The sequence below is a fragment of the Canis lupus genome, chromosome 12 (genome assembly GCF_003254725.2).
Source record: "Canis lupus dingo isolate Sandy chromosome 12, ASM325472v2, whole genome shotgun sequence".
NCBI lineage: Eukaryota > Metazoa > Chordata > Mammalia > Carnivora > Canidae > Canis > Canis lupus.
The window spans coordinates 52,473,125-52,492,886 of NC_064254.1; the positions used below are offsets into that span (position 1 = coordinate 52,473,125).

Below are 19,762 nucleotides of genomic sequence, written 5' to 3' on the forward strand. Positions count from 1 at the left end.
TAATTTTGAATGAGGTAACTCAATGAGTGATTGTTATATACATACATGAAAGATGTTTAGTACTGTCCTAGTCTCAAAATTTCCCATCCAAAATAGTGCCTCGAAGAATAAGCCAATATGTCCTGTGAGATTACTCCACGGGTTCAAATGATTCAACAAGGGATGATTTTGGAAACTTACCAAAAACCATTATGATACCATAATACACTGATTCGCATATAAAACACCCTCTACTAGGCTTGCAGAACTGAACTGGACTGAACTCTGTAAGCTCTCAGGGCAAAGGGGCTGATACTTAGCAGCATAAAATGACACTGGTTTCTAAACTTCAGTGTTACTAATCCAAACTGACTTCTGCAGACCATAAAGTACAATTGGCCTTTTCAATTTAGATTCAAACACCTGGCTAAATCCATTAGCCAGTGATTCCATGAAGCAAAACCTACTTCCTTTTACCAATACTTATTTTCTTTCCTTTTGGAAGCTCTTTGTTTTTGAAGAAATCAAGAAAATATACAACAAAATAAAAAAATAAGCAAAATTGTATCTGTACTCCAGACAACTTTTCACAAATTTTTATCAAAGAGAACAGACTGTACCGATCACTAAGAACAAACTTATATCCAGGATAGGAGGCTCCTATCGTTCCTGGAGTATGTGTATTTATGTCACTGGATTCATCTGAAAGACCCTCTGCACATACTAATGTAATTCAACAGATGTGAAAATCAGCTCAATTTAGTCCATCACCCTTACTGCTACCACCATCATAATCACCGCTACAACCAGGCACAATAATATAATTTAGGAAGTTACTCTTTGTCAGAGTATTGCCTGGAAAATTATGGATTCACAGACTGAGTTTAACACCTGCATGTGTAGATGTAGCATATAATTCATAAACAAAACTACCACTTTAATACTTGCATCTTATACGTACATCATTGTTAAATCTTGCAGAAGATAACCAACTAATGAGAAAGAGCTATCAGAACTCAGTGAAGGTACTATCAACACGATAACTTCGCTTTGGTGTTTGAGCATCACTTTACTTAGAAGAGTGCTTAGATTCAGACAAATGTGGGGAAAAATAAGAATTGACAAAACACATGTTTAGTGTCTTTGTATGATTAGGTTCAGGCACACCGCCAGGAGAAAACTTTGTCTATGATCTCATCTGATCTTAGTTACTTGTCAAAAAAGAAGGAAGAAGAAAATTTCTTACTCATTAGATGGTGTCTTTTTAAGTTTGGTGGAACAAAAACCATGTTCATTCCTTTAATAAGTACAAATAAACAAGACTGATGAGGTGAACAACAATCAATACACAGATTCTACAAATTTTACAACTGTTTATTTTCAGTTCAAACATGATTGATGTCAATTAGATGCAGATCTGTCCTGGTGATTCTCATGAATCCACCATGTCAGATTATCACCTTCCATGGAACTCTTTGAAAATCCAATGCTGGGCTTTATCTTTTCCCTAAATCCTTAAATTCCACAATTTTTAAAAAAATCATTGTTTTATATTTATCACAGCTATTTTTCTTTTTTTGTCAGTGGTAATGTTTTACTTACAGAGTACAGAGGCTACTTAGTATTGTTGATGTAATGGACATTTATGATCACTGGTACATGTTAACCTTCATTTTTGCGAGAATTTTTTAAGTACTATGAAAAATACTTCAGAGTGAAAAATGCACACTATACAATTTAAAGTGTAATCTCAGTAAGCAAAATATATGAAAATCTTGATTTATAGACAAAGAAAGACTATTAGATTGCAACATAAATTGCTAACTAGGAAAAAAAGGTGCTTATAGACAATGCTGTAAAAATAACAAAATCTAGCCTTTCTGTCTTAGTCTTTAAGGAGACCATTCCACTTTTTATAATCACAAAGAAATATATTGTTTCATTATGTTTTAAATGCAAACTAGTAACTCAGAATTTTCTGGAAATTTACATATTTTATTAGTGAAAACTCAATCTTCTTTTCCTGTGACAAGGCACTGTCACAAAGACTAAAGAAGCCAAATAAGAGCTTGTCTACAGCACAGTCAAGCTCTGCATATAAAGTGTCATGACATGTAAATGAAAATAATACAAAGCTAAATTGGTGTCTAAATGGTAAATCTGTGGCTATTGTGAAAATCAACTAAAAATATGGAGGAGCGAAAGGATATATATTTGCTTACTTGACACACACACACACACACACACACACACACACATTCTGTCCATCATTCACTTTTTGAAGTGTCAGAAAACATTATTTCTCAAATGACACACAGGGCTTCATTTGCTATGCATAAGGTCAGTGAATATTAGCTTCATTTACACTTGGCTGAGAATCAGTTGGTGTCAACAGGAGAGGCTTAGTTCCTCTACTGAGCCGGGTTAGAATCTGACAGAGAGCTGCCACTGAAGAAGATGGATGATCTTCTTTGCTGACCCTGCTCCCCTAAAGTGTCATAGTTTGGGTCTCTTTCTATCTCCACAACAAAAGACCCTCTCTGAGCTTCCCAGTGGCCTTCAGCTTTATTGGTGCTAACAGGTCCAGACATTTTCATCGATTGGATTCTCTACCTTTTAAACACAAGAGCTTGCCCTTTTTGGCTAGCTAAACCTTGGCACAGATGTCTTTTTTTGTAATTGCGTCTTTGCTGTCTATTGGAAAGGATGCAGTCAGACAGGCAAACATCATGTCAGCACAGAAAATGTTGAACTATTTATCTCAGTTTCCCAATGTCATTTTAATGAAAGTGATATGTCATCTGTCTGAAGGAATTAACCCTTAGATAATCTCATGGTATACTTCTAAATGGAAAGTCAAAATCTCATGCCTATTTGATGACTAATATATGTAAAATACGTTATGTGGAACTAGTCAGCAGGTAGGAAAGAAAGTACTTTTCATTTTATGTAAGTAGTTACCGACAACCATATTTTAAAACAAATATACCCAAAAATATTCTATATGATTTTCATTCTATATGATTCTATTCCATATAATTTTTCCATTTTGCTTTGTACTACTGGCTGACACTGTGAAATATGGCCTTCTCTGACTAAAAAATATATATAAAATATTTAATATATAACAAAGATGCTGTAATGATATAATAAATTACATGTTGCTTTGAGATCCTGGCTGTGAGCTATTTTAATATGTTAGAGATTTGTTATTGATATTTGAGTAATCCGAAAGAAATTACCTAACCTCAAATTCAAATGTTCTAAAACACATATGCTAAAATGATGAAAAGTTCTTACAAACAGATTTACATGTAACACATTTTACGAGAAATGACTATTTTGAGTATGTGTGGATAACTCAGACGCTCTAAAATATTATAATATGTAACTGTCAGCATTATTTATTCCATGCAAAATATAATTTAACATATTGGCATAGATGGAATTGCAGTTAACTAATAAATATATATGTATGTAAAATATAGTGATCTCAGTACAAAAAGAGAGAACTAAAAATAAAAATAAATTATACAAAAATGAAGATAAGGATATACCAATTGTATCTCAAGTTAACCCTTTTGTTAAACTGCAGACAAAATATAATGTGATCATTTTCTTGTACTCTGAAATAAAAATATTAAGCCTCTATTCAAAGATTCTGAAATTCTGCCTATTATTTTTAGTGTTAATGCTTTCATCCAAATTGAGAAAATTAGCAAATTACAGTTGAAAGTAACTATTTATTAAAATCTCCATAGCCAAACATTTTGCTCTAGATAAATTATTAACAACTCTCATTAAAATGAGTATACTTATCAAAGCTGAGGAATCCACTTAAAAATATAGTGTTGAGACGATTTAAGGAAAAAAACTTCAAGAACACAGCTTCCTTTTATTTTTAATATCATATAGACTGTACATCAGTGACTTTTAGCTTTTATTCTCTAAATTGAATAGTATTCCCTCAATACAATGCCAATAATTTCAAGTATGTATGCATGAAGCAACTATCAGCCTCTCTCTATACATATATATATATTTTTTCACTTCTTTTTCTAGAGGAGAGAATGAACAAAGTCAACATTCTGCCTCTAGGATGTGAGCCAGAAGGATCAGGAACCTGATTTTTTAAAAAAATCAAATCAGTTACTACTTTAATTTGATAATTATGGCACTAAACAACTAAGATTAATATTAAGACCTGATGAGTTCTTCAGACTATGCAATGTTTTTTAAAAATAAAAATACCAGTAAGACTCCTCATGCCCAATCTGGGTCCAGGATGGTTTTATGTGTTCAACTGACCCAAGCAGTATGCCTATGAAGATCCTCAGGAGCATGTCCGTCAATCAATGTCAACATTCTGTCAGAATCCACTCTGACTGCCAGTGACAGTCAGTTATCTATTGACATTAATGAATAATAAATAAGTATGCCCTTTAGGTTTATATGAATACGATGTATATTATTTTCAGTGTAGATTAGCCTATATGCAAAAGCAGATTTGTTTTTTTGTTTGGGGGGGGTGTTTGTTTCTCATCTAATTCATTAGGCAATGGTAAAAAAAAATACGCAAGCAAAAACAAAAGCAAGTGGCTGCAATAAAAGATGTGCTTAATGTGAACTCTGGTATACATTTGTATTTTGCTTTTCAACAAGTCAACCTTGTCGCAGCTTGTATCATATAAGCTTCAATGAGCTGTATTCACAGGCCCCTGAATATTTATGCTGTCTTTTACGGACCTAACACGTAGTTTGTTGTCTCTACGATAGAGTATTTGATGACAGAAAATCTTTAAAAAACTAAAGATCGGAAGAAGTTGTGGCAGTATCCTAACCTTGCTCGTCTTTGTATTCACCCTTAATCTTCCTTCCTGGTGGGAAAAACTATTTAAGTTATTACTAACTCTCCTTTGTTGTTAAGTCCCCATCTCCCTTTCTCATACCATAACAAAACTGTTATAGCTTTTTGAAAAATAAGAATTAAGAACTTTAATTAAACATTCATATATACTTGACTAAATTCCTTTTTGACACTGACATGATAATTCTAGAATTATACAGTCGCAGTCCAAACATTACAAAAGGGATGATAACCTCCAGCATTGATCAAACTATAGTTTATTTTCTTAGTTTAGTAAAAAAAAAAAAAAAAAAAAAAGTTAGAATTCAGATTATAAAAGATTTGCCACATATTATGACTTGTGATTTTTTATTTTTAAATTGACCATTTTACCTTCCCATTATGAAACTCTCTTCTTAATTTAATATTAAAAGCTTAATTTTATAAATTTTTGTAAATAATGAACACTATTGATGATTTGAAAAGGTTTAAAAAATAGATTTCCTTTTATATCTAATTAAGATTTCTATTCAAAACATAAAAGGATAGAGAGTAGTTCAAAACACAAAGGTATGCCACCATTAGATTAAAATTTTGCAACAATAATGAATAATAGTTTTTAATAAGGTTTAAGATGTTTGAATTGATATGCATAGCATGAAATTATAATATGTGAAATCACTGTCACGTAAGGAAGGCAAAAAGACATAATGTTGCCAACTATATGCATAGATTCAATAAGTGAAAACACGGAGTGGGTAATACCTTCACTATTTTAATGCACTTGGTAGATGGGGAGGTTTGCCCTGAAAAGTTTCAATCCAGGGAATAGCATAGAATTTTCTAAAAAGTAAATGAAAAGCTATTGCCAAAGTCTACAACACTGTGGGAAAAGATGTGGAGGAGAAAAAAAGAAGAAAAGAGAGGGAAGTGGAGATGGGAAAGAACATCTACTTTACCACATTTAAAGAGGAAGGATTAAAAAAAAAAAAAGAGGAAGGATATTAGAAAGAAAGATGGCTACACATACTGGGATAGCCTCGTAGATAATCTTGAAAATCAACAAGAGAGCTGTTTGAAATTTGAAGTGAACAGCAATGTTGTTATATTGGAAAAAGTTAAGAAGCAGTAAAATGATCTAACCATTATGTTCAGCCTTGAATAACACAGTATTCTTGTACATAACGTTTGTGCAGAATAAACATGAGAAACAGCAAGGAGCATGGCTGAAATAGCAAACTTTAAAAGTTCCTATCAGGTTTCATTTGCAAACTAAAATACTATCTCAACATATTAAGCTTGGAGCCACATGTTTTCCCAGCTCTAGGTCACAACTTGAATGCCTAAGCTTAGTATGTTTTAATTTTAAAGGTCAGTTTGAGAAATAGATTTTGCAAAAGTCTGACTGTCCCTCTGCCCTTGCAGGGTCCAAGGGGCTAAGGTCTGAAGAAGGTTTCTCAGAAGACATCCAGTCAGAAATCTAGGTTAAATGGCAGAGTCTCTACTTCCTTCCAAATTCTAGGTTTCTGGTAATGTAAGAGGTGTCCACTATCCTGTGTTGAAGCACATTTATATACAATTGTCACAATATCCAAAATTTGTTAATTGCTAAAAATTCACCTTCCTAAGAGCTGGTAAAATAAAAGAATTGGACATTAAAAAAAAAAAAAAAGCAAAAGAAAGAATAAAATAGGACTTTACTTTCTTAAATGGCAGAGGAAACCTGAAACAACCTACTTAAAAATAAAGAAGTAACATTAGTTTATGTTACTCTTTGTGAAGGAAAATTTAATGACATTGCTAAAGTAGCTTTTGTTTTTTTTTTTTTCTTTTTTGAATATGCAGTAATCCAAGAATATCCTGTAAGAGTTTTCAGCCTCCTTGTAAAAGTCAATTGAGATTTCCACAGAGAAGGAAGACTTAACTATTCAGCACTTACAAATTAAAATATTAGTGCAGAGCAATTTAGAAATCTAAAAATGGGTCAAGGAAAAAATAAACTTAATTTTTTATTCCCTTATATTGACTTATGCTTTTTTACCCTTGAGGCAGGTAGAGGTGAGCAGTTAATGGGCGTGTGTGCGTGTGCATGCATCTGTATATGTATACATACATATATACGTATGTGTGTGCGTATGTATGTGTTGTCTGTAATGTCAACTTAGAAAAAAAAAGGAAAGAGTAAGTTCTGATTTCACTTTGGGATCTGCCATGAATGAACTGTTAGAACTATAAATGAGGTCTTTAGTTGTCCCACTTATTAAAAAAAAGAGAGAGAGAGAGAAAAACCCTCTAATTTATTTTTTATAATCTTTAAGGTACACTCAAACTCCAAGAATTGATAATTCTAATTGTCTTGGAAAGGATTATACCCTCAAGGAGTGCAAGAATGTCCACAGAACAGTTTTGTTATAATGAATTTATATATTTGAGTAGTAAGGTGCCTGTCCTATCTCACATCTCTTTTCAAGGATAAAAGTACTTTATAGGAAAAGGTCAAGTGAAATAGGAGCACTGTGTAGTATAAGTTATTTTGCCTGTGAAATGTAATAGATATGAAGAAATGGTTTTAAAATCAATCAGGTTTATTTATTTCAGCATTCTACTAGTTTAAATTAAGGTCATTCGTTAATGTCATTAGGGAACTTAATGCCATTAGATGTCATTGTCTAAACGGGAACCAGTTTAGCTAATAATAGTAAACTACTAAATAAACACAGAACATAAAAATCACTGGAAAATACAGAGTAGTATAGTAAAGTCACTAATATTCAGCTTCTTTTTCTTAGAATAAACTTTTATTATATCTAGTGATTCTTTAGATATATTCTATCCCTCCATACCTTCCACTCCCATCCTTAATCCCTCTCTTATCCTACTCTGTTATAGAATGTTCTTAAAAAGCAAAGTAGGTAATACTAACCTAATAGATTGTTAACCAACTCTAATAAGTGAAAAATGCAAAATATGCAGATAATAATTATATCCGATTGTCTATTTTATTAATAAAACCACCGTGGTGTTCCCTTCACCAAATATAGGTTTTCAATAAAAGGCTGTAATTTAGTGTTAATGGCTTCAGTGCAGGTCAGAAGCTAATATCCTAAGTGAGAAGCTAAACTAGGTTCTAGTTGAACCTAAATATAAAATACAGTATGTGTCCATTCAAAGCCTCCTGGGTTTTCTCTTAGAAGCAAGAGATATTATCATCAACAGTAATTTTTTCATTTCAAATGAAAAAATTCAAAACCCACAACACAAAAAACATAACCTTGAAAAATATTTTCACACTCCTATACCCTAGAATATATTTTCCCTGGTTTTCTGTATCATTCATTGACCCCAGACTAAACAAAGTAAACCGAATAATAAACCTTCCATACTTGTTCATAAGACCACAGAATTTGAAAGAAAAAATACACATTTACTTCAACTAAGGTTTATCTTACTCTGTGTTCCCGTGACAAGCTGTTAGATGGGGAAAATACTACGATATATATACACAGATGTTACAATCTTTAACAAAGTTGATATCACAGGTAGAAAGCAAAAAGTTATGTTTATAATTCATTAGTTTGACCTAAACTCAAAGCTGAATTGCTTTTGTTATCAGATTTTTTAAAACCTCAAATTATATAGGCACAAAACCTACTTTTCACATAATAACACGACATGACTATCCTAATAAAGACATGCCTCCATAAACTAAATTACTAAGGTATTTTGCAGATGATGCGATAACTAAATTCTATTAAATGTGAGGGAAATTAGAATAAAGAGACTTTCTGAAACGTTCCTCTCTGAATCATGCATCAGATTTTTATACACAGAGGAAAATATCAAAAGTATAGCTAGGTCAGATTTCTCCCATGAAAAAAAATATTATTTGCACAAAATAACTATATTATACACAATATCATCATAAAGAAAATATTTTGTGGGTTGTAATTATAGTGATAATAATCTTAGAGGAAATGGCTAGAGTTAGATACAGAAATCAAACCAAATATAAAATTATCAGGTATCATTGATTTGCATTATGACACTGCCTGCCAGAAATTAATGACAATTTAAGCTTCCACCGAAATATAAAAGATTGACCATATACTTGCCAAAGTTAGGATAATTAGAAAGGTTCTGAAGTCATATAAATCATAGAAAGGTATAAATTCTATACATTAATTTCATATTTCCTTGCTCCCTTAATTTTCCCTCACTTCAGATCTTCCTTCTTCCTGTCCTTTCTGTAGTGAGTAGTTACCATGTTCCATGCACAGTGGGTACATACAAAGATGAATGAAGATTAGTAAAAAGCAGTATAATTTTAAGTGAAGTCTACAATGTCCTGGTAGGAAATTATAGTATGATTCTAATTTAACTATGATCATGATATTTATCTGTATTTTTAAAGACTAATGAGCACATATCTCTGTAAAGGACAGAAAAAAATGCTAACAGTAGGTACACTAGAAAAAGGCCCTGTGAGACAGGAGCACAGGTATGGCACTCATTGCAGATCTACATACATTACCTGTTCAAAAATGCCTTAAACAAGTATCACGAGCTTCTGAGAGTGAATGATTGAAGAGTATAAAAAATCTGTAATGTAGTTATAACTCAAATAGAAATATATATGGACATGATACCCAATTTATATAATTCCTGATTTGTAGAACAGAGTATAATATTAGCTTAGGGGTTGATTTTTCAGGTTTGTTTCTATTATTTCATTTTGTTTGGCAATTCAAGATAATATTTATAGTATATAATTTGGAAGCAAAATAATCTTATAAAAATCACTTTCCCATGTAAGATCAACATAAATATACTTCAAGAGTTTCTTTTTTTTAAGTCTATTTATTTTCTTTTAGTAATATCTATACCCAATGTGGGGCTCAAAGTCACAACTTCGAGATCAAGAGTTGCATGCTCTTCTGACCGAACCACCCACATGCCCCAAGTCCTTCTTATTTAAGAAAATGTTACCAGGCTCTTGGAACTAAATATTTCTCAAAACACATATATTAGTAACAGGACTAGCTTTCAATCCATCAGAGGAGGGAGAAGCAGAAATTTAAAGAAAGACACAAAGAGACAGAGAATGAAAATATGACAATGAACAAAGAAAAATAGTTTTATTATTCACAGAAATAAATTCCATATCTGAAGCAGACTCCCACCCAGGTTTTCTAATGATTAGCATATCATCTTGCTATGCTATAAGGAGAACAAAACAGAATAAAGGGTTCTCATACTCATCAGGTTTAAGGCTAATAACAGAAGCTAGCCATATATGGCAAGAAATTAAATAGTTATATGAATATGAAATTTAAAAAATATTTGCCTTGGAAGTGGGCAGTGTATGATTAATTCTTTAAGAAAGCTGAAAAACATTTACTGGAAGACTAAGGTGGTATAAGAACTGTACTTAGGTGGGTACAATGGCTGGTAGGAAAAAACCATAAGTTTTGATTGTTAAGGAGCTTAGAAGCTATAAAAGGAATGACAAATAAAGATTAAAATCAGATTTCCTACGATGATTCCCACAGGGAAAGTGCAAAGTATTTTATAAGTATCCACAAAAAGAGGTGATCTAAAAGGGAATATGAGGCATTTAACTTGAAATTGTAAGGAAAGGCAAAATTTCAACCTGCTGGCACAAGCTAGCTAGCACTGCAGGTAGAAGCAAGGCATGTTAAGTACCAGAGAGTGTTACTACCAGTAACTGCTATCAGAATCTGGAAGAGAAAGGTCATTGAAGAATTTGGGAATGTGCAGGATTAAGATACAATAACTGTGAGAGGCCCTGATGGGTTTTATTTTTTCTGTGTATGTGGGGCCAAATGTTAAGTAATAGGGCATCATAAAAATTATCTATGAGTGTACTTACGGTAGAATGACAGATCAGTACCAGGCCGGAGAACAGGGGCTCTGAGTATGATACATATGTGACAGAAAAAGAGAAAAGAAGATTCAAGTTGAAGAGAGTTAAATGCCAGCCTAGAAAACTACAAAATTTTTTATTGGTAATGAGGAGCTTGAAACCTTCTGATTAATAAAGTAATGTGTGTGTTGTGTTTGACAAAGCTGCATTCTGACTGCCACATGAAAAAAAAAAAACTGGGAGAGGAAAGATAATGGCAAAACTGATGAAATATTTAGGATGTGGGGAAAGACAGAGATAGAAGTATTTTGAAATTATAAATAAAGGAAAATGTTAAGAGTTGTAGCAACTTTCGAGATTTAGAAAGACCGTTTATTTTTATAAAAGACTGTGATAGATAAAATGCCCATCTCTAAAGATGTGAGCTCTGCATTGGGTAGGGGCAAGGATTCCTGAGCCAGACCACTTTGAGTAAATAGCAGTCTACCACTCTATGTGGATTGTGGGCACGTAACCCACTTCTCACTGTGCTTTGGTTTCCTTACATAAAAATGTGTGTGTGAGTGTGTGTGTGTGTGTGTGTGTGAATTTGCATCTACATATCATATGTATACGTAAATGTACATATACACATCTTATACACATATCTCAATATATATAGTATAGATAAATAATGTGACACTTCAGTAGGAGTATTTTTTTGTACTTTAAACAGGGTGATAATAGTACCTACCTACTGGATTAAATAGTAACATCCCTCTGAGACTAAATGAATTAATATATGGTGAAAACACTTAAAACAATCTCTTGCTATCTATTAATAACTAGAAAGCACCCAAAATCTATGACCTGCTTTTGTTGAAGGCCTTGAATCTCCTTTTTTTTGAATCTCCTTCTTTTAAATTATTTAAACTATGTCTTCTGCTTACTACTCCATCACCTGAGCCCTGTATTTTACACAGATGCTAACTTAATTTTAAAACACATATATTCAAGATACAATTCAAGCTGTTGTTATATGAAATACCAGGTTACGCATAACTTATAATTGTTAAAAAAATATCAATGTTCAAGATAACTTAAAAACTCAGAGAACAAAAGATCACTCGCGATCCCACCAGTATATAAATTGCATTATTTATGCTTGCATCTATTCTTTCCCCATGCATATCTTGCATATTCTAATATCAATGTCTGCAAAATTTTATCCTTTATTTTTCATTCAAAATTATATGTTTTAAGATTCCATTTATTTATTCCTGAGAGACACACAGAAAGAGAGGCAGAGACATAAGCAGAGGGAGAAGAAGGCTCCCTGTGGGGAACCCAATGAGGAACTTGATCCCAGGGCCCTGGGATCATGCCCTGAGCTGAAGGCAGATGCTCAACCGCTGAGCTACCCGGTGTCCCTCATTCAAAATTATTAATAGAGAGCAATTTAAAATTCCTATGTCACATTGCTGATATTTTAAGGACTAATTTCAATCAAGGCGATGCACTTAACTTCAGACATTTAGGTTATTTCCAATATTTCAAGTCATATACATTGCTGAGAAAGAAAAGGTTATGTAAAAAATTATTTTCTTTGAAATATCTTCTCCAAAAAATTACCAAGGATGAGATTACTGTCTTAAAGGGTATTTAACCATTTGTGGCCCATGAGATCTAGCCTCATTTAGTCATTGCCATAAGATTTCTTTACTTAGCAAACTCCTTGTTGCATTATTAATAACAAGGTAATAGCAAGCATTCATTGATTATTTGCTATGTCCCAGATACTATTCTTAGGGTTTTTACATGCATTATTTCATTCAATTCTAACAAGAACCCTATGCGGGAGTACTCTTCTTATTAGCCCCATTTAATACTTAAGGAAATTAAGACTTCGTGAGATTGTCCTAGTTTATAGACTTGGTATGTTGTAGAGAATTTGAAAACTCTGTGACCCTACAACTGAGCTCTCAACCCTGTACTTTAACTTACTTTTCTATTTATATTTAATTATAAACAAGATATCTTATAAAGACTCATTTGTTATCATAAAAAGTGATGGTACAAATTATATGCTACTTAAAAAAAAAAAACATGGTCTTCAAAAATCTAATCAACACAGATTTTAATATTATCAATGCTTTCAAATTGAATAAACGTTTTCATTTACTTAACTATAGATATGTCCATTAATTGTATGCTAATAAAATAATGACATATGTTAATATATTAATATAAAGTATTAAGAAGCAATTATTAGGGAAATCCCTTATAATAAAAATTAGGAATCGAAAATTATTTGAGTTCTCCTTTACATTAACATCATCAAAAAAGAAATTCCTAAATTTTTGTTTTAATTCAGAAAATCAAAATTAAGCAATATAAATAATGCAAGTATATCATATCTTTATGATCTGATATATGTGCATATGAACTGTGTAATATTCTTGGACTTTTTACAGTTAGGGGGACCATATATTTTATTATCTAAATCTGAACACTTTGGAAAGCAAAGAGAGACAATATTAACAGAACAATTACCCCAGGCAACTGAGGCATAGAGTCACCTTAGTTAGAATAAAGTTTCACCATTTCTTCAGTAACTAGAATCCATTGGTTAAAATCCAGGACAAATTTTAGGACGCAGTGTAGTATAGTGGGGAAAAAAGGCTTAAATTGGTAAACAGGATATTGGATTCTTACCCAATTTTCTTACATACTAATTTCCTTGAGTTTCAGTTTCTTCATATGTTGAGTGAGTGAAAAAATAATACTTTCAATCTCTTAGTGATGTGGTAAGGATTAATCGATAAAATGAACATGATTTAGTGTAAACTGAAAATCACTCATAGAAACCCAAGTTATAATATTAATGTTCCACACTTTACAAATACTATTCTACTTTTTTAAATTCTACTTTCATTTTTTTAATTAAAAATTATTCAAGAGTTCCAAAATTTTCAAAATATATTTCAGAATACAATTTTATTAATCTTCTGAATATATTTATATATGTAAATATAATATAACCTGCTAATGTGCATAGAAGCTACGACAACTCATAGTAATTTTTTTAAATGACTTTTTGACAATAAAAGCTTGCTAACCAACTGGAATTTATTTATTTTTAAATGACTGAAGAGATGTCTTCATTAAAGCATTATCATAAAGAATTAGAAGTTCTCCATAGATTGGCCGACTTGAGAAACATTTGTCTCTCAAAATTGAGTAATTTTTTCAAAATCATGAAGAAAAAAGAGCTCATATCAATTAATCAAAACTGTGATCAGTTTTCACACTTATTCATATTTCAAATTATACTCTAAGAAATATCACCATGAACTTCCTCTCCACAAAGTGCCTTGATAAACTTGCCTTTAAGTGGCTAACCACCCTCATTTGGCTAGAGACTCACTAGCATCCTCTCCCAAACACTTCAGTTTTCCTCAATATGGGACTGGAATTTGTTTTCAAACTCTTAACAAGATCATTGAAAGGAAACAGGAGAAATACTATAAAGGCAGGCCTGGATTGATTCCAGAGGCAAGTACTCTCACAGCAATGCACTGGAATTATGCCAAGGAGGGAAGTGTTTTTGCAAATGAACATAGTGCCAGAGTTAAGTATAAGGTCTTTAATTCCTTTGTCAACATCACCAAGGTTAAAAATTAAGAAAGTTATGTGATAAACAATTTACTTGACTTATAACAGTGCACACATACTCTTTCAGTTCAACCATAAAGGAGGCATCTTGACTAATTACAGTTTTTTTAACAAACTCTTTTTAATAGTTAATTCCATCTATTTCAATGCAGGGTTAATGCATATGACAGAGAAGTCATTGTACTTTATTTTTAACTACCTGAGTGTGGTTTGCAGGTGACAATGATTTTGGTACACAAATGTGGTCCCAATTCTTGAAATTGAAATAAATAAATGTGGATAATTTTAATAGTACCACATTTAATGAGATTATTTTGCTGATTTGGAAGAAATTGAGAGTGTTTTCTTCACAGTAAATGTCTCTATTGTAGTTAAAGACTGTTTTTCTTACTAAGTTCTATATTTGTAAGTATAAAAATCAAATAGTTCCTGTTTGTTTTTAATAAATGCAAAAATCATTTAGATTAAATTACACAAAATAATACAAAAAACACAGTAATTTTCTTTAAAAATCTTTAAGCCTTAAAAGGGCAGGAGGAACTTTACCGTTATTTCCTAGACTTTTCTTAGACAGATTTATTTGGGCATTTTTATATATATTCTCACTTTATCTACTATGTTTCCCATTTTTAATAGTGCGAAAGTTTAAATTCCACTTTCACATCATTCAAAAATCAACATACTATTCAAACTAGCTGTTTTTACAGCTATCATGTAATAGTATTTTCTTAAATTTTCTTATTATAAGTAATTGTTGTTAACTTTCAGTCAATAAGAATATTGCCTTTCATTGAATTGATTAGTTCACTAAGAAGATTTCGACACTTCCCCAGTGGTATAGGATTCCACCTACGAATACTGATAAATTTTCAATAGTTTTTTATTTCCACATATATGGAACCTGCAGGGTGATCTACTCAATAAGAAATTCTACCAGCATAAGGGATAGGGTAAGAAGACAGTTGGGTAGGACAGGTTTTACTCCTTCACAGGGGTGTCAAAGGAAGTTGCTAAACTGGCCTATAGAACCTGAACCTATAGCATCTGTTTGTTTTGCCCAGAGTTCACTTCACAACATTAGTTATAGCATGGATGATAATTGAGTGCTGGGTCCTCAGTACTTTACATGCTAGCAGCCATCCACTCCACATGAAGTATTTAATTCTTCAATCAGGATAGAGAAGTATATTTGTTCCGTTTATCTATATAGTTTATTTAACTATTTAGTTGGACAATGTAATATATTGTCCAATATATTATCCAATATATATATATATATAATTAAGAAAGTTATGTGATAAACAATTTATTTGACTTATAACTTATATATTGGACAATATAATATATAAGTATGTAATTTTTAAATTTCTAAAACCCACATTAAAAAGAAAAGAAACAATTAAAATTAATTTTAATATTATAATTTATTTAACCCGGCCTATCTAAAGTATGATTCTTTCAACATGTAAGCAGTATAAAAATTATTAATGATATGTCACATTCTTTTTTTTTCTACTAAGCCACTGAAATTCAGTTTGCAAATTTTACTTATAGTACATCTCAATTTAGAATAGCCAATTTTAGGACCCTAAGAGCCATGTGTGGCTCCTAGTTACCATGTTGGACAACACAGATCTAAATATTTTTTTAAGATTTCATTTATTAAAAAAAAAAAAAAAAAAGATTTCATTTATTTATTCCTGAGAGACACACAGAGAGAGAGGCAGAGACGTAGCCAGAGAGAGAAGCAGGCTCCATGCAGGGAGCCTGATGTGGGACTCAATTCCCAGACTTTAGGATCACACCCTGAGCTGAAGGCAGACACTCAACCACTGAGCCACCCAGGTATCCCTAAATATTTTTTTAAGACCATTTTTTTCTTTAACTATTCTGTTAGAAAGGAATTTTATGAGAAAGTAATGTTTCATTTACCAAATTAATAAGACCAAGACATGTGAGTTCAGTTCAGAGTATTTGCCAGGATTCTCTTTGCTTTGTGCAGAAACCAGGTCAATATTGTAGCTAAAAGTCCAAGCTCGGGAATCAGAATGCCCTGAATTTGATTCTAAGCTAAGACAGATATTATTTCCTAAAGTAACGACAAGCAAGCAGTTTACCCTTGATAGTGCCAATATTTTTTGTCCTATAAAACATATATAATGAAATCTACCTCATTAAATAAACTAGTATATACAAGCAGATGGAAGAGTATTTCCAAAGAGTAAGTTACTACTGTTAGCTCCAGTCCCCTCTAAATTAGGATTTGCAATTATTTAAACTATGTTGCTGGCTTTGAAGTACAAAGAGTATATAAAAGTTATTTTGGGAATGTATTTTGTTCTATAACTTATAAATTAAATCATATATAAATAATATAACCTTATTATAGAATATTTTGGGATATCCACAAATAGAAAAATATCTATCAATTTTGAAGGTCGATGTGACATAGTTTTAAATAGAAAAATACTGGGCAATTATAATGACTACAAAATAGTATATAAGAAAAAAATCCTGTTTTGCCAAATAAAGGAAAAGGTTCACTAATTCGTATGCTCTTATTGTTTTAAAACATAGGGAATGTCCAACTGATGTATTAGAATAACTAAAGCTTTGCTTTGGCCCACTTCCACAAAAAAGGTGGTCCACGATAACATGACTTATCAGAAAAGCATTCATTTTATTATTTAGTCCAGAAAAGAAAGATGGCTTTGGCAGAAGTAACCTCAGAGATTTATCAAGTGAAATTTGATGATTTTTGTACCAAAGTTTTAGTAGTTATTAAAAAAATTCTGAAAGTTTAGAAATATATTTTAATGTGCCCTGTCAGGAGAGCTCTTGTTAGCAGACCCCTGAAATCTCCTTTTTTTATGTGATTTACAAGTCCAGAGAATACAGATTTCACAATAGGAGGAATCCCCTATCACTGAATCCTGATTAATATCACACCTCACTCTGCTCACTCTTCTTTCTTAAATCTCGTGGACCAATGTGCAACTGTCAACTTCTAGGTCAAACATAGGGCAAATTAAATCTTAAGTAGCAAACCTCATTATTGCCAATATTCATTGCATATCACTCATGCAGTTATCACTGTGGAGAAACTTTTGAGAGTTCAACAGTGACTTCGCTTAAGATCGGCTGGATCGGAATGCTGGGGTAGCATAGACTTGCTTGTTAAAATAACTACCATTACTCAATATATCTGATATTGAAATAGAAAAAAATGCAAAGTGGAATTTTAATAGCACATATTACTTACGTTCACAAGTGTCCCCTTTTTGCTGGTAGCCTGCTTTGCAGATACACTTTCCAATGGGCACTAACCATTCTCCTTCTGCACTGCAGTGCATCCTGGGGGAGTTTTCCGCCTCTTCCTCTGCACTGCTGACACATGTCCCTCGAACCTCGACTAAAGAGGAAAATTCTGAACCAGTCACTGTATCTGGAAAGATAGCTAAATTCTCAATAATGGACCAGCACTTCTTGTAGTATACTTTGACAGAAACCAAAGCTATGCAAGCCCCTACATCCTGAAAGGCAAGATAGAATCCCTTTTTGGACAAAGGTCCAATCTCTCTCACCTCAGTGTTAAGCTTCATCTTTCTTTCACCAAGGTCACCTTGGGTAAAACTTTCATCAGCAGCAATGGTGTCTATTTTTACATAGAGATTTTCTCTTATATTCCTGCCAGTGTCGTAGTCTGTTTCATAATAGTACAAATTAAAGGTTTCCTTGCAAGTTCCCAGGACTCCAGGAAGACTGTTACAATCCCTCAGGGTAAATTTCAATTCTACAAAAATTCTCTGTGCGTTGCCTTTCGAAATCCAGTTAGTCCGCAGCCAGTTGTTTTGGTTGGGTTCCATGACCTGGCACACCTGGTACGTTCGTATTGGGGTGTAGTTCTCATCCAAACCACTGATTTCTTCCCACTGTAAAATTTTTTTTTAAAAGGCTATCAGTCAATCAGCAAATAAATAAATAAATAAATAAATAAATAAATAAATAAATAGCATTTGTATTTTGAAAGTACATGAGGAACCTTTCGTAGCACAAATAATTATCTTTGAAAGAGTTAGGTAGATTCCTACCGTGGCCAACACTGTCACCTGAGAATACAGGGCTCTTAGCTCAGCTTCATCCTGGTAGCGGGACATCATTCAGGTTGCTTGTATCGTTTGCACATACAATAAATATTTCATTTTGTTTAATGTCTGTTTGCTAGTGTATTAGTGTTTCTTTTTACATGTTTGCTTATGTCTATAGTCTCCACTGAGATTATAACTTTTATAGACTAAGTGCACAACACATCGCTTAAATTACCATTTAATGCATATGCATATGGACACATGGCAGAATTTTTGATAACTCAGTTGACATTTTAAGTGTTGATGTTCAACTTAGAGCACCTAAAAAACAAGGGAAGAAAATGCCAAGAGTCCTCTGAAATGCAAAAGCATTCCACAACATGTTGATATTCATAATGCGAAATCTTTTACCATCTTTTCAAAATGAGATATAAGGGAACAACATTTTACAGAGTTCGTTATTTATTGCAGTGTTATATATAATACTGTACATAAGCCACAAAACTATAAATAAGTAGTTATAAAAGCATGATTCATCTTTATAAATAAATTGCTTTCAATAGACAATCAAATGTACATGGCAAATCAGCATGCTGGATCATATTTCAGTAATAAGCTTTTTGACAGGAAAAATATCACATGTTTAAAAATGTCCATTCACATGCTGATGCAATATATACTATAGCAAACATATATTTTCATAAAAAGGGAAAATAATAAGTTTAGCAGAACTTGCAACAATTAAAGACTATTAAGCTATGTATAATAATATCTAGACTGCTCATTAGCAAATAAATTCATTTCACCTAAAATAGTCCTAGAAGTCTAAAATAACAGATGATTATGTCCTTTCTTACCCATATTACAAAATTTCCCACTTTATATTTAGGCTATCTTAATAGTGAAATCATCATCCACTTGTATTCATTTCCCCAAAATAAAATGCCAAATATGAAAATATGTTCGTATTCAATTCAAAAATCACACAGCATGTAATATTTAAACCATTGTTTCAAGAAAGCAGATAGGAAAATAAACTAGTAAGCCTGTGGCAATGAGTTTTATTTGTAAAACTTGATTAGAGAATCAATTTATTACAATACTTTAAAATATTAATACCTACTTTTAAAATTGTTTTTTAGAAAACTGACAAATTAGCAAAATACTATCATTCAGAAACCTCTTGTATGACATTATATATTTGCTACAATTTTATTATATATATCAAAATTCCTCAAATGCAGCAAAGAACCCTTTGTCATATGCAGCTTTTATTCAACACAACTTGAGTTTGTGACTAGTTAATGGTGT

The 19,762-nt window shown here is 32.2% G+C and overlaps 1 protein-coding gene across 5 annotated transcripts in view; it reads right to left on the reverse strand.

Annotated features, from left to right (window-relative positions):
* EPHA7 (EPH receptor A7) overlaps nucleotides 1–19,762 on the reverse strand; it is a 170,083-nt gene that overhangs the window by 143,193 nt on the left and 7,128 nt on the right. For all 5 annotated transcript variants that reach the window (XM_035697642.2, XM_025444447.3, XM_025444446.3 and 2 more), the window contains exon 3: nucleotides 17,626–18,295. In XM_035697642.2, the coding sequence (XP_035553535.1) occupies nucleotides 17,626–18,295 (670 nt within the window). The remainder of the gene's footprint in view (nucleotides 1–17,625; nucleotides 18,296–19,762) is intronic.